The sequence below is a fragment of the Salarias fasciatus genome, chromosome 23 (assembly GCF_902148845.1).
Source record: "Salarias fasciatus chromosome 23, fSalaFa1.1, whole genome shotgun sequence".
Taxonomy (NCBI): domain Eukaryota; kingdom Metazoa; phylum Chordata; class Actinopteri; order Blenniiformes; family Blenniidae; genus Salarias; species Salarias fasciatus.
The window spans coordinates 31,319,748-31,342,632 of record NC_043766.1 but is presented as its reverse complement, the minus strand read 5'-3'; the positions used below and the strand labels follow the sequence as shown (position 1 = coordinate 31,342,632).

Below are 22,885 nucleotides of genomic sequence, written 5' to 3'. Positions count from 1 at the left end.
CCAGTCCTCCTCGCCCTTTTCATCTCTCTATTCTCTCCATTCTTTCCTTTCCAGGTATCAGTGCTTCATCATGAATAAAACAGAGTCTACTGTGGACTCCTCTCCATTCCGAGGATCCAGCTGGCAGCTGGCATCTATCTCTAAAGACCCCCAACATCTCAAACTCAGTGTATGTTCTCTATTTATCTATCCCACAATTGCTGTTTTAATTCTGTACACAGACAACATAAGAAATCTGAAGCCATATTTTTGTTGAGCTCATAATTTGAATAAGGTCCAAGCGTAAGCTCAGAGGGGACAGGGCTTCAGGCAGACCCCCTCACTGTCCATTTTTAAAAGGGATCTTACAACAAAATTTTATTCCTGGGTTTTTAACCCAGCCGGAGGCACTGCTCCTGTTTTTACTGTTTTATCAATGTCTTTTACTTTTTTCTTCTTGTTGTTATTGTATTTTATTTTGCAATTTATGTTTTTTTATGACAACTTATAAACAGCACTCTGGTCCAGGTGTAGTTGTTTTTAAAGTGCTCAATAGAGTTTAGGTGAGTCGAACAAAAAGAATGATTCTGTTTATCTTTAGCTATAATCTTGCATATTTATACTGTATGTATGTGTTCATTAGTAAGCAATGTCTCCTCATTCAGTGGAGGATTCTAAAAACTACCACCATCTGAATATGTACACTAACTAGCTAAATACCATTTTGTACAAAACTTTGGTGATCTCAGCCATCACCTGCATTCTCACGGCGTTTCGGGGTTTGCTGGGATCTTTTTCTTCTCCTTCAACGCATCCATAAATGTGCTGAGGTTCTCCTTTCTTCCTGGCAGCTACGTCTTCCACATCCTCTGTCCACTGTCTCACCTCTGCACATCCAAACATCTCCATCGGGCCTCCCTGGCTTAATCTTTTCAGTCCTTGCCCTAAGCTGTTTCCATGATCTGCTCATTTGTCAACCTTTCTATTCTGCTCACCTGAAATGGAAAAACTCAACACGTTCAGCTCAGCTTGTTTTTCCAGACGACACTGTCTTTACCTTATACGTCTTGTAAATGTTCCCTTTCACATTTTTGTTAATAGTTTTCTGTCACACATCGACCCTGACTCTCGTCTCCACCGTCTCCATCAAGCCCCCTTCACCAGTGAACAGCCCATTGCTTCGGATGTTTGACGGCAGGTACTTACTATCTTTGCTGCTTCTTGCATCTTCACCTTTTCACCTGCCTCCCTTTCAATCACACAACAATTCTGTCTTGTCTCAACTGATCTTTATTGCTCTGCTCTATAGCAAGAAGGATTTGCACCACCTCGCTCCATAGATCACAGTCTCATCGGCAAACAGTGATGGAGGCACGTGGCTGAACTCATCTTCTGCCGATCCATCACAGTTGCAAATCAATAAAGTGTGACTGTGAGGCGAGAGCACTAATTACTGTGCCGCTATGCTGGCATTCACCAAGTCTCTGAACAAAATATGCCTCATGTTTAATTTAAATTGCAATGCTGACCCTCAATTCTCTTCATTGTTTTCCATTTTATAGGCTTTTTAATTCCAGTTTTGGGTGATGTAAGTCCTTCATTACAATCTTGTCTGTCTGTTAATAAGATTATACTGAACATTCAATGTTAAAGCTCCTCATATAATTGTGCCGAAATCCTGCAAGAACCTCTTTTCAGAATGGTTCTGCCCATTCTCCTGCCTCCTTCTGACCCCCCGCTGCTCAGCCAAGCTCTCTGTCCCCCACTCTCCTCTCTAATCCACTCCAACATTTCATCATTTTTCTGCAAGTTTCCCAAGTTTTCCCTTCAACAACCATCTTTTCTTCCCAACAGTAGCATTTTTTCCGTAATCTTTCCCTTTCTCTAATCCGCTATCTCCCACTCTTCCATCCTTTTTTCTTACATTGCCATGATAATTAGTTCTCCCGATAAGCTCATTGGCTGTGCGTGACGGCTCTTGTGTTATTTAACACACCATGACAGTGCGGGTGCGAGTGTGTATACACAGGCCTCACTTTGTATGCATGTGGGGTCCTTTCACATTGTGTGTGGATGTACAGTTGGGAGTGCGTGGGTGATCTCTGGGCTCATCAGCATGTGAAAGCGAGCTCGTCTCCGGAGGGCTGCAGGGGGTTCTGGAGATAACATTTCCCCGCCTGACGCTCGCAGCTCAGGGCGAGGAGAGCGTCCGAGGCTGGGTGCCGTAATGACCAGAACGATGGCGTGAAAGAGCTCGATTCAGGGACTCTTCCGACTGTTGGATCGCAGCGCCTGTCCTCACAGACCCCGCTCGGAGCCACGTGTCCCCGTTCAGCGGCGGAGCCCACCCCGTCCAGGCATGAGGCGGCAGATAAAAGCAGCTCAGCCCACCAGTGTTGTTGTGCCGTGCTTTCTTTCTTCTGGTTGACTCATCCGTGACATTCATTCCAGCATTACCCTCTCTGGTTTGCCAACTTGGGTATATAACGCAGACAGGAATGAGCAGGTCGAGTGTGTGTGTGTGTGTGTGTGTGTGTGTGTGTGTGTGTGGATGCGTGCAGTGCTTGTACTGGATAAACTGTTAGTACCACCTCAGGACATCTGACCATGTGCGTATTGCATAGAAGCGAATGAGCGCCTGGAAATGTGTTGACAGGAGTTAAGACTTTGCATCACTTGAGGAAATTATATTCAGCTTTAAAGCAGTGGCACTTTTTCATTGCCTTGTTTTATTGTGTAATCTAAAAAGCAGCATGAAGGCCATATTTTTACCGTCCTGCAGCTATGAAAACCTGTTTACTTTGAAGCTATACAACTTCAAGATAAGGTTAAATGATCAAAATAGGGCTTAACATAATTCACAACACAATCAAATATTTGTCTGACACAGTTTGTAACCAAGAAAAAAGGATGTGATGGCAATTGTATTAATCCAATCTTTATGCAAAAGACAAGTAACTAAAGCAGAGTTTAGATAATCTGACTACTCACATTTGTGGTTCCCAGCTTTCCTTGCATTAAATTTGCTGAGTAAGTACAATGGCGTTGGCCTGAGGTAAACTTTTTGACAGCGAGTAATCTTATCTACAATTCAGAGAGGTTTTGCTTTTTCACCTTCTTCATACATGGAGCGTAATGTCATTAAATCAAATGGAACGCTATTTGAAATTCACACGACGGACAAGTTGTCTGGATCTTTTTGGTGACTTATTAAAGAGAGGGAGAGTTTTTTTGTGCCCAATTCGAGAGTGACGGCTGTGATGGAGCACGAGCCTGAAGCGTGAACTGGATGGCAGCAGAGAAAAAAAACAAACAAACAGAAGGACACAATCTGATCAGCGGTCACATCCAGACTCATCTTAACCTTGATGTTTCAGGTTACTTTCCAAATACAACCGAAATAATAACATTTAAATTACGCTGAATGAATTACAGTTGCAGTTACAGTTGCATATTAGCTTAGCACTTTGTGAATCAGTCCAGTGACTCAGTGAAGCCCATTTTATATTGGCTGTGTTGCGGTTCCGTCGCATCGTTTTGCAGCAGGCAGCAAACAGCCCCTATTCCCGTTAATGGCTGTTATTCCATCGGATGCGGTACGGCAGCGTTTTATTTGCAGCATGACGTGTCGGAGCTGCAACGCAACGTAACACAACACAACGCAAGTGACACGCAACGAGTACTTTCTCCACTTGCTGCAGCCAACATGCATGGAAGTGGAGGAAGGTGCTAAAACACGTAAACTTGTGCCTTGTGACCGTCTGCACTACGGCATGCCCTAGCATGCGATGGGTAATGGTACAAGACCACCGAGGAGGATGTGACGCAGATCAAACGCATCCGGTGTAAAACGGGGGCAAGTTGGTCAGTGAAGCTAATGTAGCCTTTCTTACAAATGGGCGTCTCTGATGTTATCATGAGGAAGACCCAGTTCAGGATCTCTGAGACTTTAGTTTCCTAAATAAGTAACTGTTAATGACAGAGACGAGGACAGGAAGGTGAAGGCTGCTCTGTAGCACCTGTTCACAGATGTTGGGATCAAATTGTAGCGTCTCATATCATCGTGGTCAACTGGGTTGGCATCATAAGCCTCATGCTGCACATTCATTGATCTGAGCATATTTTATATTGAATAATAGACACATTCACTACATTTTTCCAGCCTTTTTCTACTTGCATGACAGCGCAGAATCATCAATTAGACCCACCTCTTTGAACCGTAACGTCAAACCCACCCACTCTCCCACCTGCCAGTAATTTGCACTCATTGTTTGTGTCATTCACGATTCAACAAGTAGACGCAGTGGTGATTACTCCTCTTGAATCGTTGAAATGTGCTGCACGCCAAACTATTCCTCGCCTTTCCCCCAACAGCACTTTCAGTCTCTCTCCGTATGAATTGAATCAGGCGTTTAGTGACGCTCTGGGAATACCTGAGCGGCTTTTGATAAGAGCGTAACAACAAATGAACTCCTCCAAGACAAAAGTTTTGTCACTTCAAGCAGCAAAGTCAAGATGATTCCACCAAGCTGTTATACTTTCAGTCTTTCGACAACTTTGATTAAAATTCAGCACTCTCAAACACAGACACACAAGCCTCTGACTCTTGGAAAAAAAAGCAAAAAGCCGTCGCTACATCTGACATTAACAGATGAGGTAATACATTTCAGAATTTTACAAAACACTTATAGATCGTTGGCATTCAAAACGGGTGTGATACTGACTGCAGCCGGTTGTTTGGAGTGATTTTTACCTTTGACTGAGGAGTCGCCGTTCTTCTCGCTGTGGCAGTCCTCCTGTCCGTCTGCGTTTTGCTGCGTGTGCTGCAGACTCAGTTTATGACAAACCTCGAAGGCCTGGCCGACCGTCCGGACGATGCGCATCGCTTGGCTCTGGGTGGGAGGACAAAAACACACAGACACAATAACATAAACATGGTTGCAATTCTGTCAACAGAGCTGCAAAGTGGTGCAGTGGTGGGGGCTGCAGTGGCTTGAATTTGCATCCACAGGGAGAACATGCAAACATGTGTAATGCCTCACAGTTTAGCTATACCTGGATGATTCTGCATAATGCATAAACTTACTGAAACCACCCATGATTGCAACATTCATCCACAATAGTTTTTCATTTACTAAGTAGACATTGAGCTGCTTTTCAAAATAAAAGAATGTTTATGTGACATTTCCAGGAAAAAAAAAAAACAAACATACATGGCAGTGTGTGGGATTTGATGCTCATTTACAATGAAACAGAAGAAACGCTGATGATGATCACTAGCAGAGCGACTGCCAACTCTAAAACTCCTGGTCCAGGAGGATCTGGACCGTCAGGAGTCATGACACTCTTTCCTCAGCCACTAACGCACTGATGTTCAACACAAGAAAGCAGACCCATCCTGCCAGGTTTTTAACCACACACTTCTGCTTTTACTGTGGGTTTGTATGGGTTCGTATGGGACATATTCTGGGTCTGGACTTCAACCACCTGTCAGTGATCACTGTTCTAATATTAATGTTTTAAATATGAGTGTGTGCCTGCCCGTCTCTGGGGGAGCAGCTGCTGCCCTGCGACCCTGGATTGGATGAAGTGGTTTAGAGGATGGACGAGATTCTCTGAATGTAATATGTTGGCCTCCAAACAGGCTTTCCTATGATGCACTCTGAAATTTTAAAAAAGAAAGACAAGTTTTGTGTTTTTCTTTTTCTATTTTTTTGGTGTGTGTTTGCAAAGAATTTGTTCCTCACATGGTACTTGTTTTTCAAATAAAAAATGCAGTCCAGATGTACTGAGCCTCCCCCACACCGGTGTCCCACCCAGCTTTTTGTTCCTGCTTTAAAAAGACACAAAGAGGCACAGTTTCTGGGTCACACACTAATTCACTGAGGGTCCGCGGTCCATTCATACTGTGAAAAATCACAGGTATGCTGTGTGGGATTTGACAGAGCGTTGATACGTCCTCCACATCAGATTATTTGTATTTTAAGATCGGATTTCAGGACTGCTGCCAATTCTACCGCATCGAGAATAAAAGGCCAATACTGCATGTTCAGTTTTACATGAAGTTGCATTTTTGGTAGATGTTCTTCTTAAAGAAATTCACATTATTGATATTCTGTCAGAATTTATCAGGGGGGCAAATTAAACCATATTGGCTTTGTGTTTTATTTGGCGTTTCTCCTTCTCCAGCTTCACTTCACAAACCCCAAAAGGACGTTATAGCCTCCATGACTCTTTTAGCTCGACAGCTCACACTGATCACCTGGAAATCAACTAGACGTCCCTCTCATGCTCGCTGAATCCGGGAAATTCTGCATTTCACAAGACTGTAAAAGATTTGTTTCTGAGCTTATCCAATAAATTCAACAATATTTTGGGTCGTTTCCTTCAATATGCCAGAAGGATTAAGTTCCCTCAGAGAGACCGAGACATTTGGATGTGAGGGATGTGAGACCAGGGTGGGCTTGGTTCTGCAGGTCGGAGCTTTTCTCTTTTAGAAATGACTGATGTGTTTTAGTTTTTTGTTATTTTACTTTGGGAGGATTTCTGTGTGTCTGCTTGTGATTGCTTTTCTGTTTTGCTCTTTCTACAGCTGTCGTTTTACTTTCATAATAATTGACTGACCATCGTTTCGTAATATGCTTGTGCGATTGATGTTTTGGAAAAACCCAATAAACTTTAAAATGAAAGCTTTTGATGGTTGCTGAGACACATTCAATAATTCACTTATTGAGTTCACCTGTAAAACCGTGTTTCAGTAAGAAAAACAGTTAACTTCAAATTCCAGAAAAGGAAACTGTATTTCCAAATGATTCCTAGTTTATTGTTACAAGCTGTACAATATTTTAAAGTATGGACTGTGACTGTGCATATTGAAGAAATACACAGTTTTACAGCACATTTCTTTCTCGTGTTCATGGGATTTTTCCTTTTTTTGTCTTTTGCCCAGCAGGTAAGCGGAGTTGGATATGTGTGCTTATCTCTCCCCTTTCCCTCTTTATGCCCAGCTCCAAAAAGACAAGTCAAGTGAAAACAACTTAGGTGACTTCTGTCAGCTATCAGCTCTCTCTTGTCTGGCTTTGTCATGGTGGAGGGGTGCAGAGGCAGAAAAGATTTGATTCAGAAGCAGTGAGGCCTAACCCTCCAAACACCGCTCATCCTCAGCTGAATGAGCAGACAGATGCAGCCCGTCCTGGAAGCCAGAACAAAATCACAACTCTGCAAAGGACAAAAGTCCCTCCTGTCCTGCTTATCAACTCTGAAGCAGTCTGCAGTCTTGTCCCACACTGATGGCGACATTTTGTGACTTCAGGCGCTGCCTCAGATGAGAGATCAAGATTTATTAGTTTGAGATCGTTTTGAGAAACATCCAAGATGAGTGCAGCACTTTTGGCTTGGTATCAGAGAGGTAGTTTTCTTTTCTTCTTAACAGGAGTATAATTTATAATCTGTATTTTTTTTTTTTTTTAATTAAACAATGCTGCTTCAGCGAAATTTCATATTTGTTTACTGTGTTTCAACAGAAGTGTTCCAGTAGTCAGTCTCGCTCAGGGCTGCCCCAGCCCGGGGTACAGGACCCTCATTAGGAAAAAAATAGCAGACTCAAAACTCGAATAAGTTTCTAGAATCAACATCGCCCTGAGAGACTGATGATTTTTTATTTAATCTCCATATGTTTATGGAAGCGTATTTTACCCTCATACGTTGAAGGAAGTGGTTCACAGCATTCTGTTACTTTGATATAAAATAAAGGCATGTTGATGAATTGGTGACTCGGCTGCACCTTGGTTTTTTTCACCACCCCTTGTCTGTTGAAGGCCTGATTTAACAAAGTATATGTTAGATTCTGCTGTCATTCCTAAGAGTCATTTCTTCTGGGGGCTTTTATTTCAGCATTTCATCATATGATATATGTGTTTGTTGTACCTCCTTTCTTCAATGTTTTTTTTCCCCTAAAATTCAGATTTATTTGGAACAACGCTCTGATGCGTTCAATAACTCAGGGCTCCATTCAGTCAGTCATGGATGAGAAACCATTTCCAGCAGGTAGTTTTCAGGGAAACTGGGCCTCAAGCATATAAGGCAATCATCTGAATGATCATTCAGCATCTTATTCTTTGTAAAGCACCTGCGATGTCAAAGCATGAGGAACTGAGGGCCCGTTTATACAGCAATGATTTCCAGTGGAAACATAAAACTTTTGCTGCCATTTGGGGTCTGTTTAGAGGATAATGATGGTCGGAGCCACAGAAAAATCAACTTTTTGACAACGGCTCCCAGGGTGGCGCTCTGTCGTTGTGTAGATGGGCGAAAACGACACTTTCCGGAAAGTGTTGAATATATATGTTTGAGTATTTGGTGTCACGTTGTATTTTAGAATCCATGGGATTACTTTTAGTTTCCGTCATGAGAATCTTTAAATTTTGCTCATATTTGGGAACTTGTACTTACACTATCATTGTCATTCTTTTCATACGTCAAGTTGTGGCCCCGAATCAGCTTTACTTCAGTTTCAAAAGAGACAAAAATAATCAAAATCTCATGAAAGTTGAGACGCTTATTATCAAACTTCACAAACTCCTTGATTTACTATCTTCTGAATAAACTGAAGGAACACAATTAAAGATCATTATCTTCCTCTCGCTTGGAGCAAACAATATAAATTTGACAAAAATGAATGTGTGGTGGAGCTGGTTTTGGAAAAAAAACAAGCAAACAAACAAAAAAAAAAAAAACATTTAAACACTTCACTGTGAGCCACTTTCAGAGCTGCACATCACCCTGAGGAGACAGTAGACAAACAGCGAGGACTGAATTAACAGCTGAGGCCATCAGCGTTGCAATGTCTATAAACACATCCGACTAGAAAGTCTGAGAAAAATTAAGTGTTTGTTGAGCTGTGCCCTCTGTTTGGATGCAGAGTCGACTGCAGGATGGGTGGAAGGCATTCAGGGAGCTCAGCGTGAAGGACGCTCTTAAGCAGCAAATTATTTATAGCGTTTCCCGACATCACATTATATATAAAATCATGTAAATTGAAAAGACAAACAGATCTGTTCAGCTCTGACATCTGTCATCTGTCTCCTTTAATTTTCTGGCAAGGAGTATTAATATCCTGAAAAGAGAACAGACGGATCGCTCTGGAGCCGTCATGAAAAGATAAGAGTGACTTTTGTCACGAGCAAAGAAAATTACCTTGTAGCTGACTGGCGCTAAAAGACAAATCAGACTTCTAATGAATGAAAAACAGGAGGGCAAGACAAGAATCAAAATTTAAATCAGTGTAACACAGTTTACCATCGGTGATTCCTTTAAAATATGGTTTAAAGGTGCAGTAATGCTACTTTTTCACTCAGGGTGGACGGGATGAGTCACTGTCATTCAGAGTTTCAAGTGTTGGCCACGAGTTCATCATGCTCTATCTGTTCTCTCTGTGTGTGTGCGTGTGTGTGTGTTTGTGTGTGTGTGCGTGTGTGCGTGTGTGTGTGTGTGTGTGTGTGTGCAAATCTGCTGCTGCTTCTTTGTTGTTGTTGCATTTGCGGCAGGAAAAGTGTCAAAGTGACTCACTGCTCCACCTTGTGTTCTCATGTGGTAATACAGCTTCTCAACTGTCATCTCTACAAACATCTTGGTTATTTGACTCGTTTTAAAACACATTTTAGAGAAAGTAGAAATTTAAAAATGGATAACTGCATCATTTTTGTTTAAAAAAATGAAGATGCATAACGGCTAATGGCTGCTGAACGTTGCCTGTTTGATGGGTTGCGCTCGGAGGATTTTCAGTTTCATACTTCCATGTTGACCCTGATCTTGGATGGGTTTCTGTGCACAGCTCACTGGAATCGACTCCAGCGTCCAGTAACTTTGGACTGAATGCAGCCGATGGAAGGTGGATAGGCGAGTGAATGGATGAATGCATAAGCTGACATTTTTTTGATCACTCTTTCACTCCTCACTCTTGCTTGTCTTGCTCTCTTCAGATCTGCTGTTTGGCCTTCTTATTTTTTCCTCCACACACTTTTTCTCTTCATCTTTATCTTCTCCATCAATCTGCCCTCTTCCGCTTCCCTCGACTCCTCCCTCCGCGGACCCCGTTCAAGTCTTCTCACCCCATGCTCATCCTCGGATTGACAGTAAACAAGTGCGGTTCTCCTTTGAAGATGTTTCCACAGGCAGTCGTACAGCAGATGAGAGCAGATTCTGCCGTTATTGTACACAGTCGACACTACAAAGCGCAGATATCCCCGGCTCATATCAACCGACCGGATGACACGCAAAGACAACACTGTACACCTTTTTCCACAACTTCCATTCTGTTTCGTTCATCTCCCCATCCCCCCTTTTGGTTTAGCTTGTTATAAATCTCAGTAAATATTTACCTCGCTAATGATCCTGTACTGCAAAGAGACACACTAAATGAGGTTCAGATTGTTAAGCTTTAGTAAATGCATTTATTTGCACTGAACCTAATTAAAGCCTTTGGTAGTTCTTTATCACTTTGGAAAAGGCATCATTTCATGTAGGATCAGCTTTGGAAATATCTTCAATAATCACCAGAATCGATGGCAGTCTGTAATTCCATTCTCACAACAAGAAAATGAAAACCAAGAAACTCCACCCCCTATTTTTTTTTTTTATTATTATTCATCTGCTGAAACCCTGATTCATACCTTCATTAAAACTTGAATAATGCAACGGCGTCCTGTAAGGCAGGGGTGTTGAACATATGGCCCACAGGCCAAGGCCGGCCTCAGGGGGTCCATCCTGCTGCCAGACGACGGCGTGTGAAAGCCAATGTGAAAACTACGAGGAACAACGCAAGGGCTTTTTTTCAAAAGCATATGGAGAGAAACCAACCTGAGCAGCTAATCATCCTCAGTCCTAAATAAAGCGCAGCACATCCAGAGCTCCGCTGCTCGTCTACACACCGCTGCTCTTCTCTCTGTCTGTTCGCCGGAACCTCCACTGCCCTCACGTCTGACAGCACATCTTCTTCAAAGCGCCCCAAAAACCCCTCCACAACCTGCTCTCCTCGGCTCAACCGATCATAACATCTGCTCTCACCTCCCTGCAGAACCCAGCTCAGGACCCGGGGCACTGATCTGTCTCCTCAAACCCATCAGGCTGCGATGATCTGACCACTAAAATCACTCCGCGAACCGCACACATCTACATGCTTTCAATGTGTTTCTGTACTCCAACAAAGGCTGCGTCTGTCTTGTGTATATTAGTATAAAATCCACCTGATGGATCACATGATGAAACAGGGAGAGCCTGGAAGCGAGCGGAAGACGAGGTTCTTCTTCCCCGGGACCACAGGAGAGACGTTTCTCTTTTTAGCATCATATGACTGAAGGACATAACAAACACATTTAGATTTATTTGGATTTGCATTGCCGTCTTCATCTGTTCTGTTCTTCACTGCTGCTCATCTGTTTTCTCCACAACAGGAAATTACATCTATGCTTTAATAAAGCGAAACATTCTTAATTTATCTGTAGAACTGTGTTTTCCCACTAAGGTAACAGCAAATGGAAAAGTCATGTTTAATGTGGCAAACATTCACAAAATCCCCTGCTGTGAATATAGACTGTGTCACTGACAAGCAGAATTCCTCTGATGTGTTTTTTTTACTTTTAATCATCACTCCTAGAATGAAACTTCTTTCAGACGTGCTTCTGATCGCTCTCAAAGCGGTGTTAAACATTAACATTTCAAAGCTGGGACATGGTTTATTGTGAAGACACAACACCAATAAAGTGTGAAATGTTTCATGTATGTCGAAATTTCAGCAAGTTGTGCAATGTGGGGGCCCTATTTCAGAAGATCTAGATATATACAAGTGTATATACAAGTTTTCATCTAAATTCATGAGCTTTACTGCATAACACAAAAACAAACAAAAAAATAAATAAAGAAGTCACATTTTAATACTCCAAAGAGACATGCAGGTTAAAGGTTAGTGGAAGTAAAATATTTTTAACTTCAAAAGGTGGAATTTTAGGAGGAACTTTAGCCTTTTTGCTGCAGAGGATAACTTTAACACAATCTTTAGTCCTTTCTAGCAGACAGTTGTAGGATATGAGTGCCCTAAAAAGATTATATCCCTTTCCAGGATAGTAAAAACTGCACACTTTAAAGCCCATGAAGTGGCGGCACAGATCTAGAAACAACACTGACAAAGTGTGTTAAGCTTTAATGTATTAACAAAACCAAGACGAAGCCCCAGCTGCTCTGTATGACTGAGAAAATGCGAAGTTTTAATTAGTATTAAAGCTCATAATTATACCTGAATTTTCTGCTTTTGATCAAATTCACTTAAAAAGTGTATTTTAAGTACATTTTCTCATGTTGGTCTTGTGGCACGAACATAATCAAAAGCAAACACTTAGGCCTTATTTCACACATTCCCGTTAAGGTCAGATCTCTTCACTCCAGTAATTCATTCCAGGAGAAACTTTAAACTTTTCCAGTCATTCTCTCAGATTAAGAAGTTTCCCTCCGTCTTCTCTCTTTTAAAGATGTAAATGATTTGTGAGTCACTTCAGTGAACAAGAAGAAAGCGTTCAGGATTAGGGATGTTCATACCAACTAATTTCTCTGTCAACGATAAGAACATTTTTAATTAAGATCGACTCGTTTTAAAAAGAAAGAAGCTCGAAAAATGGTTACAAAAAAAAAAAAAAAAAAGCAGAAAGGCTCAACTTTTCCCTTCAACTTGAGTTTAACAATCCAAAAGCCTGCCAGTGCGACTACAACTCAACAGAAAGGAACAAAAACATCAAACAAATTGAATATATGTTACAGCGATTCAGGAATAAAAAAAAACCCAAGGAGGGCAAACCGCAGATGAAACCATGGAGAGTAGTTCCAAGGTCCTTCACTGGAGGAAAGTAAAAAATAAAAATAAAAAAAACGAAACAACCTTTTGAATGAAATGAATAAGGACAATCGCTGAAATCTCACAAAGCAAGTGTGAAATGTCAGCAGCAGAAAAACTCCATCATTAGTGCTTTGTTAATGCACCTAAGCGCCTCTGTGAACCCTTCTCAGTGCGAGTAAAAAGCAGAGCAAGACTTTTCTCTGTGAGAATAAGACTGCTTTGGCTGCCGAATGACAGAAAGAAAATCTCTTTGATTTCATTTTATTGATCTATTATGTTGGGAAAGTGCTGCCAATTATAAACACTGAGTTTTCTTCTTTTATGTGCCAGGGCTGCATCTTTTTTTCTTTCTTTTTTTTCCCCCTTCATATCAACTGATAATCATCACAGAAGAAAATGAAAAGACTGCTGCCGTTTGAAGTGGAGTAACTCTGCTTTTTCAATACATCTGATCAGATGTGAGCATGAGCACTGGATTTCACGGCTCGGCCGGCACGCGAACTAAAATGTTAGCAAAGGCATTAAAAAATGCAAAGCTTATCTTCGCATTCTGGGAACCTGCTGGCAACTTTCCTCACAATAATGCAGCCTCGGGGGAAACCAGCCGATAACTCTGAGGCTCCGGAGTAGCCAACACGTATCGGCTGGGAGAGGCAGGGCTGTTTACGGTCTAATAAATCTGGCAATGGCCCGGCAATTAGTATGATGATGCCTTGGCTCCGTCATAGATCTCAAAGTGTGGAAGCAAATACAAGTTTAAGAGGTCAATAAAAAGCTTACAGTCAAAGCGGTGCTATAGTGGACGGCTCTGTTTGACAGAACCACAGATTTTATTCTGGGCTTTTCATGCAAGGCTTTTATGCTGCTACTTGTTTTGTTTGTTTGTTTTACATTTTTAATCTATTATACACACAATATATTAAGATGCACACGACGTCACATCTGTAGCCTGTTAAATAAACATCAAACAACCTGCCGGATCTGATAGTTAAACATTTATTCAATTCTCTGACTCTCAGTTTACTGAGAGCAGACAGATCTAACACGACAACGATTTCAACTGAGACTGGAGAACATTTTTTGCGTTTCGGTCTCTGCTTACACAACAACGGGGAGGAAAGTGCAACTTTTTGAAAATGCTCGGCCTCTGTCTCAATGCAGACGGTGGAAACGCTGCTCCTGCACGCCATGCCTGCAGTGAACAGTTCTGGACAGTAACAGCGTTTTCCTCCAGAGCGCCAGGACCCCTGGGTCCAGATTCTCCTCAGACTTGGTGGCTTTACAGTTGAGAGTCACCCGGAATAACAGTCCAGCTGCTGCGTCTGTCGGTGCGCTCCCATTATTAGTGTTTACAGCCTGTTGTTCTCTGTCTATCTGTGTGGAGTTTTATTACAGAAACGAACACCAGCGCCGTCTCGTGGCCTGGCATGCTCACTGCGGCTTCTTTCAAAATGTCGCCATGTAAATGTGAAAGTTTTCTGAAATGAAAACGCAGAAACAATAACCTTTCACTTGAATCGCTGCTGTGTTAACATCGTACCCATCTTCCATCAAAGAGGAAGGCTGGCTGGCAACTGTTCTCAAAGTAACTTAGAAATCTGTTGAACGGACAGACTCACAACACATTCGTCTTTTTTTTTGTTCCTGTCAACTTGCTTTCTTTTTTTCTTTTTTTTTTTTTTTTTTAAGAAGGCCGTTGTCCTGTATCAAAACACTCTTAGCCTCTGAGGCACTCCTCCAGTTGATCTCCAATTTTTGGCGGTTGACAGGTCCACTAAGAGATTTGTCACTCAGATGCGAAGCCTTTATATCCTCCCGCAAAGCCATGTAATGCTTCTTACGCTGGACATCCGTCATCATCTCTGTCTAGCTCGCTTTCTCGGCATCTATCTCTCTGCCGATCACCTTTCCTCTCTGTCAATTTGCCTGAATAAATGTACCTTCTCGGCATCTCCGTCCTCCTCCGCCTCTCTCCGCTATACATCAAGCTGCCAGCGAGCCGGATCCCCGCGGCAGAGGTTCCTCCCTCAGCGGCCGAAGGACCGGCCCTCCTCAAAAGTGAGATACATTATTGATGTGAGATGACAGACAGAGGGTCGGGTGTGATTTCAGTGGTCTGAGTTGGAGTCTTGGACGTGAAGAAGAGGGGAACAGTAGGAATATCATACTATCTTTGAAACAGCAGTGGGGACGGTGGGGGAATTACTCTGATCAAGGCCTTTCTCGATGGCCCATGCCTCTGCTGATGAACCAGTTCACTCGCCTCCTCGCCTCTTCCTGTTTACACACTCAGCCCTCTTCACGTCGACATCAATCGGAGGGAATGAGGCAGCTGTAGCTCGGAGGACGGCAGATTCCAGTGAGAACTAAGTGATTTATTAACCGTCTCGCCTAATTGAGCCTAAAACAATTGTTTAGAGAGTTGCGTCGGTGCGCCCCTGATCACCAGCTGAAAACCGGAGTGATTGGGGCGCAGCCTGGAATCATCTTCATCAAACGCTTCATTCTCCTCCAGGAAATTAGCTGGATGGCACAAAACGAACAGCAGTGGCTGGGGAGCGAGTGTGTGGAGGAAGTTTCATCAGCCAGGTGTGTTTGTGAGTCGAGCCTGAAGCAAGAGAAGTGTGGCTGTGAACAGGCAAGGGGGCATTATGCACACACACATACATTTTTATCGTGTTTTCACTTTATGCAGTTTTACTGTATTTTACCGTACACAGTATTGCTATATTACGCAATGTTTTTTGAATTCCATCTTTCGTTTTATGGAATTTTCTTTCATCAATAAATGCCCTGGACACAACTTTAGTCTGCAACAGTTGTTTCTAAATGTGCTTTATGAATAAACATTTAATGCCCATCAACCCATATTCTAGACTTTCTTTAAAACCTAAAAACAACTGTTTTTGACTGAGTAGTCAACTGTGCTTTTGTTTTCTTGACCACTTTCTCCCATTCAGGGTATTTGGGGCGCTGCAGCCATTGTTGCCTCTCTATGGGCAAAGGCGGAGTTCACCCTGCACAGGCGAGCAGCTCATCACTGGAGATTCAGACAATTGCATGTAATTATATTCACATCTCAGCTAAAACAATGTACGCCCAGGGAGAACATGTAAAGTCCACAGAGTTAAGGCCAACCACGTCGGTATCAAAGCGACGGGAGTGCCAACCACTACACCACCACAGTATCATTTAATTAAATCTCCTCCCTAGCAGGACAGCATTCAAAGCTCTGGGTTATAAAGAAAGGGCTCCTCCGTTCACTTCCTGCTGAAGCTTCCTCACAGGTCGACTCTGGCAGAAGATCTACTGCTGCCCCGTGTCTAACGACGTCTCTTTAGGGTGACATTTTAACCCACAGCTGAGTCCAGGTAGGCCTGGATATGTTCCATTTAGTAGACTGCAAACTCTAAAATGTCAAAAACAGCAACTAAAGCAATGTCTCGAGTGAAAAAGATTTGCTTTTGAATTTTTTGTTTCAGAAAATTTTAACATTGGCAAGCAGCGATTTGAAAACGATGCCCAGTTACACAGAAAAGATGGAAACACTGACCCAGCGGTTGGTGCTGTCGGTTATTTTAGTACTAAAACCACACACGCACACTCACAGAGACAATAATACGCTATAAACAATGGGAGAACACAAATATTTGGACGGACAGACGACCAAGTTGGATCATATAGACTGGAAGTCATGGGGGCAAACGTTGTTATTGCTGTCCGTCGGCTGGGCACGTGCAGAAGAACTACTGACTACGATCGTGGTGTGCATGCACAGCAGCGTTTCAGAAAAGTTCTGTTTTCCTCTCTTCGCACGGAGACGGGGCATTTTCAGAAAGTTCCAACTCGGGAGCCGTTTTCAGTGCTGTCATGTCACGAAACATGTAACAAAAGCTTTAATGTGACACATCTGTCATGTGACCAAAGCCTGAATTATGAAGTATTTCTGTGACAGTATCAGAAAATTAAACCATCTACATTTCAACATCTAGTTTTTCCTTTTGTCTTCCTGTAAAAACAAAACAAACTAACCAACAAACAAAAAACTGTCAAATGCCCAATGTCGCTGAAACTCTCAATCAAACCTGGGATAACCCCTCCTCTTTGACATCGCTCAGACATTGTCTCCCTGTTTTTGCTGTCAGTCTGAACCTGATGTTTCTCCTAAAATGAGAAAACTACACTCTGTTGACATAGAAGTTTGCCTTCAAACAGCTGTTCAGCATCAAAGCCTCCTCAGATGAAACTCGTGCTGGATACACAGCCGCAGATGGAGAGAGCGCAGAGCGTGGACGGGGTGTGATAAATCCAGATGAAGATGCCCCCTTTTAGGCGCTAATCTTGCTTCTTGCGTGGGAAAAGCACCGGCGAGCCAATAAAATGGAGCAGAGTATCGACTTCAGTGTGTGTTTACATTGCTGACGTCTCATGATTAATAAATCAGTGCTCTGATATCAAGAGAAGCGCGATACAAGAAGAAACACACCACCCGCACTCCGTGTTTGCCAAGGCTTGCTAAGGCGCTGTTAGCGCGTTAGCCCGGCCTCGGCCGCAAAGGAGCTGAACTTCCTCAAAGCAATACATCAGGCTGAAAGTGAGTACAAAAAAAAGCTAAAAGCTGAGGACAGAAGGACCATTTCACTGACATATGGATGTTCAATAAAAAGTGCTAAGAGGCTATTAAATCCAATTTTCTTAACCAAGCAGTGAGTCCTCTTCGCTGGGACGTCTGGAAATAGCCTCGTGCCATTTTACATCAGTGCCTCTCAATTTCAGAGAAGAAGCCATTGATCCCTGGCTCCAATAGTGAAATCAATAGTCGAGATCAGCCCACAGGAAAATTCAAATACAGCACATGTTATCATATAAATCCCCTCCGCAGACAATTATCATATTAGTCTATGAAGTATGAGCACAGAGACTCATGAAGATTCAGCTGTCACACGCCTATTGATGCGGGAGTCAGATCAATTGAACAGCACTCATGTTAGTGTAATTACAGTACATAGTACCGGCACTTGTACTTTTATGAATACTGTTTCAATGATTTAGTTCTTTTCATTCTAAAACGTATGACATGTGCAAGGAGGAGCCACGTGTGAGACTCTTCAACTGGTGTATGGTTATTTTAGTGTGTATGAGATTGGTTATATTCACTCTGCGTCTCTTTCACAACAGCGCCGGGTGACGAAATGTACGAAACACAGAGGAAGTCATGAGAAAAATAAAACGTGGCATGTTATTTACTGAAGGAAAACTACAAACATGTTTTTAAGGTTGCACATTCAAATTCTGCCAGTGTTTCTAAGAAGTTACATTGGAAAATTTCAGTGTGTTTTGTGGCTGTTTCAAGAAACCAAACAAAATGTTTTTTTTTTTTTTTTTTTTTTTAAATGATTAAAGTCTTGGAACAAACTACTTCCACTTGTCTTAATGTAATCACTGCCAGCTGGAAAGTCAGCATTATGTCTGTGCTTAAAAAATAAAAGCATCTCTTTACATCTAATTAATGCAGTTTATTTATATTTCTACATTAAAAACGAATTACATGATGAACTACAAAATAATAGCGGTTATAAAACTTTGTTTCTCCAACATTTTTCAAAGTGATTTTCTCGTTGCTTGTTTATGTTGTATTTTTTAAACTTCTCTTGAATAACAGCTGCCAGTGAAATATTGCTGTGAACGTTTGGTTAACCTTTGCAAAAGCCGGTGAAATAACTTACAGGCTGCCATCCTGCTCCCACTCATGAAGTGTTGTAACCTTTCAACAATCACACGTAGTAAATTACAGCATGGTGTGCAATTATTCTGCTGCGTGTGAAACGGGAAATAGGTTTATTATGTTTCTAAAGAGACGGCTGTTTTCAGCTCAACACACTTCCAGGCTGTTTGTCAAAAATTATTTTGCGTATGGTAATTCCAATTACACATACGCAAACGTATAAAATTCATTTGACAGGAGGAAGAACAGGCTTGAGCTGCTGACGGACATTATATCGTTTGACAGCATCAACACAACAATCACAGCTCAGGTCCTCAACAACAGCTTACATCCATCACAACCAGCAGATTTAATGAGAATAAACAACAGCCACGGGACTTCACTTTTACTTTTTAATGTTCTAATATAAGTGGGCATTAAGCCATTTTTTATAACTCCCATTAAATAAAAGAACACATCATGCAGAGTATAATTATAACAATAACAACATTAAATAGCATATCTGCCAGGCACCATTTAGCAGCAGTGGAGGGATCGTCCATTATCAGACATAAAACCCCACACAATTCTCACACACTCTTTTATTATCTCCATAATTGTCTCTTTCTACACTTTGGTTCATGAGTGTGTTGCTGTCTTATTGGTACAGAAGTGGTCTAACGATTACAGAGACGACGTGATTATTCCAGCAAAGATCTCGACCCGGAGAACCTGAACTTCCTCTTATCCGTCATTTCCAATAACACGTTAGCACGACTTTGATTACATTTTACAGGTCAGCTTCAGAAGAGCCTCAGTAGAAAGACCAGAACGGCTTTGTGTCGTATTTTAGCTAAAGGTCACTAAAGGTTGCGGGCATGACATTAATGCTAAAGCTAACACTTCAGTTGTTTAGGAAATAGAGGAGACACACAGAGGTTTGTGTCTGTGAACCAAACGATAATGTAATTTTACTTGGGTGATGCTGTCATTCAACGCCATCCCACAAACGTCAGGACAAAGCCATATTTATTATTGCGTGTTGTCGCCTCTTCAACAGAGCAGTTTAATGGAAGAGAGCTGTCCTGTTTCTGCCTGATAGAGGGTTTCAGCCATTCCAACAGTTCTGGGACGCTATTTGAGCTTTTTGTTTCATGATGCATTAAATACTTTATTTTTTTGGGGGGTGAAGGACGACTTGGCATCGTGTTTCAGAAACACTGAAAACCTTTCCTGACAGAGACGTTATCTGAATGGGAGCAGATGTTCCCTGAAACCTCACCGTGATTCCTGCAGCTCCGACTGTGTGTTGTGAGATGTTCTAACAAAGCTGTGTTCACAGATATTGACTGACTGAAGAGTTCCTCTTGACTTCACCCACACCTGTTTGCAGCATTGAGAGTTACGACCTTCAGCCTTTTCCCCGGGGGACAGATTCCTCCCCACTCTGCTGTTGCACTGCTGCATATGGAGGGATAGGTTGATGGATAATTATTATAACACAGTTTGGTGAGATTCTGTCAATCTTTAAAACTGAGAGACCGTGCCCCTCACAACACACTAGCTGTCAAATGTTCCTCACCTTTGTTTTTGACTTTCCCAGTCTTGGTAAAAATGAACCAATATTTACCATTAAATAATAAACAATGAGAATATTAAAAAGGTAATGCTTAGCAGATGCTGGTTTTATGGGTGACCGACTTGATAATATAAACCGAAGTATTAAATTAAAACCGGCGCCGTGAAAAGTCAGAGGATCACGGAAGACACTGAAATACCGGCTGAGGTGATTCAGCAGCTGCCACTAAAATCCCTGCCGTCAGGTCAGAACCCGACACGCGGGGTGACACTGCTACGCAAAGGACCGGGGCACTCTGAATGGCTCGAAGACGACAATCTCAAAGGTTAATTTTCATCTTGAAAAAACTTGATTGTATTGCCGCTGAAAGGAAAGACTCAGCCTCCAGACTCACAAAACACTTTCCCTCTCCTCAGGGCTGAAGAAAAAAAAAAAAAAAAAAAAAAAAAGCTGCTTAAAATCACTAAAATTGCACCTAAACACAGTCATTCATTTCAGGAGAGGAACGCACAATCACACACATAGACACACACACACACACACACACACACGAGGTGACCTCTTCGGTATTCTGATGAACACCCCCTGCTCCATCACCGCACTTCAATTCCACATAATAGAGGCCAGGTCATTCATTAGCTTCCTTTAAGCTGTCGATGGGGAGAAGAAGAGGCTGAGCGAGAGAGCACAGGTCAGAGAGAGAACCAGGGAGGGAGAGAGAGAGAGCGAGAGAGAGAGAGCGAGCCTCACAGCCTGTCGGAGTGTTAGAACTGATCGGCCAATAAAGCCTTTTTATGCCACTGTGATTTAAAGCACGGCCATTTTTTCCACCAGCAGTTAAGAGTGGAATAAAGTTGGCTTAATCTCCTACTTAATCTCACACTCGCAACCTTCTGCACGTCAAAACACGCTCACACAAATCCACGCGGTGCTTCAGATGGCGCTTTAATCACGCCTGACATGTTCACCCTCGCTGTTTTATTCATTAAGAGCCACAGTGTTTCATTTATCAATCTGGTGTGAGCGTTTCCTCTTTCGGGCTTGTAATCTCCCCACGACCTCTTCCTCACTCCGCCCGGTTCCTCCGCCTTTCCCCCAGAATCGGATTCGTAAATAATGCACTGAGTACTTATTTTACACTTCCTTCCACTGTGGGGAGCATGAAGGGAAGCTAAACGGAGGCTGAATTTACGGCCGCTCTGCCGTGCAGAAGCGAGAGCAGAACACACTCGTTTTGAACTCAATGAATCGAGTCTTAATCTAACTGAATATGTGGCATTAGTACTGAGATTTATGCTGTTGTATCAAGCGCCACACGGTGGAGCAGTGGTTAGTGCTCTCGCCTCGGCGCCCGGTTCGATCCCTGCAGGCATACGATCACAAGGTGAAAAAGGCAAATTACGGATGGTTGTTTTTAACTTGTCATATGTTTCTAAAGTCTCATATAATTCTAATAATGACAGTATCATTGAACACATTACCGGATGTGTCTGGAGATCTATTATGGCGTCTTCAAGTCATTCTTTTATTTGTTTTTCCACATATAAAATCTTTGTGTTTAGAACAATAATTGATGATTACAGAGTAGTAAACTTTTTCTTTTCACCTGTAGTGAGCAGAGGCCAAAACAGAGCTGTAAGGAAATACTATTAATCCAAAATAAATGAATAAAGTTACACTTTGAGTATTGTGCGAATGAATAAATAAAGCTAAAGGTAGAAGACATATCTGGAAACAAAGTAGGTCTGATTAAAGACGTTCACAGCTTTCGTATACAGATGAATCTACCTCATATAAAAGAAACAACCTTGTTTACCTCCCTCTGTCAATCACCAGACGTCTACAACAAATGATACCTGGAGCCAAAAACTGTTTTAATGACACGGTGTCCTCCAGACCTTCTGCTACCAGCGTTTATTATCCTTCCAGGTTTTTTCTTGATTTTATATTTATCATTGTTAGGTGCATTTTACCAGCTCTAACTACGGAAAAGTCAGACACACAGCTTTAATGATGCCCTCCACTGGAAACAGTCCTGCTCATAGTTTAGAGTCAAAACACCACTGTAACACACACACGCACGCACACACACACACACACACACACACACACACACACAGTTCAGAATATAAAATGGAAAGTGACACATACCAAAATTCTCTGTGGCAACCAGAGCCCTCAGGCCATTACTGTGTGTGTGTGTGTGTGTGTGTGTGTGTGTGTGTGTGTGTGTGTGCGTGTGTTCATGTGTCAGTGTTGGTCTGTCTGTGGGAGATAATGAGGCAGTGTGTGCTTCACCCGGCTCACCCTCGGACTAAAACCATGGAGTCCAAGGAATTGGCAGCTAAAGTGGAAAACTGGGAGCGGGGCGATTTGTTTTTATTTTTATTTTTTTGAACCGCGTCACGCTGCTGGACTCTGTTTTGACTTTGTCTTTTCTTGGCTCATTGCGGCAGCAACGCGATCGGCCCCTGAGACATCTTCAGACTTCTTCCTCAGGCCCCAGCAATGACAAGCCGGCAGCGCGAGGAGGAATTACCGCTGCCCGGCAGTCCAGCGTCGCTTTATTGGACGTTGTCAGGATGTGAGTCAGACGGGGGCTTGATTTGAGAGAGGAGGAGCAGAAATTGTCTCAAACTCCAGATGAAAAACAGACTGCGAAAACACTGGGTACGACGCGCTCCGCGGTCTGACTCTTTCCTGTCTTGTAATTATACGGAGGCCGAGTTTGACAGGCAGG

At 42.4% G+C, this 22,885-nt stretch overlaps 1 protein-coding gene across 2 annotated transcripts in view; it reads right to left on the bottom strand.

Annotated features, from left to right (window-relative positions):
* nos1apa (nitric oxide synthase 1 (neuronal) adaptor protein a) overlaps positions 1-22,885 on the bottom strand; it is a 200,774-nt gene that overhangs the window by 50,510 nt on the left and 127,379 nt on the right. For both annotated transcript variants that reach the window (XM_030082958.1, XM_030082959.1), the window contains exon 6: positions 4,733-4,871. In XM_030082958.1, coding sequence (XP_029938818.1) covers positions 4,733-4,871 — 139 coding nt within the window. The remainder of the gene's footprint in view (positions 1-4,732; positions 4,872-22,885) is intronic.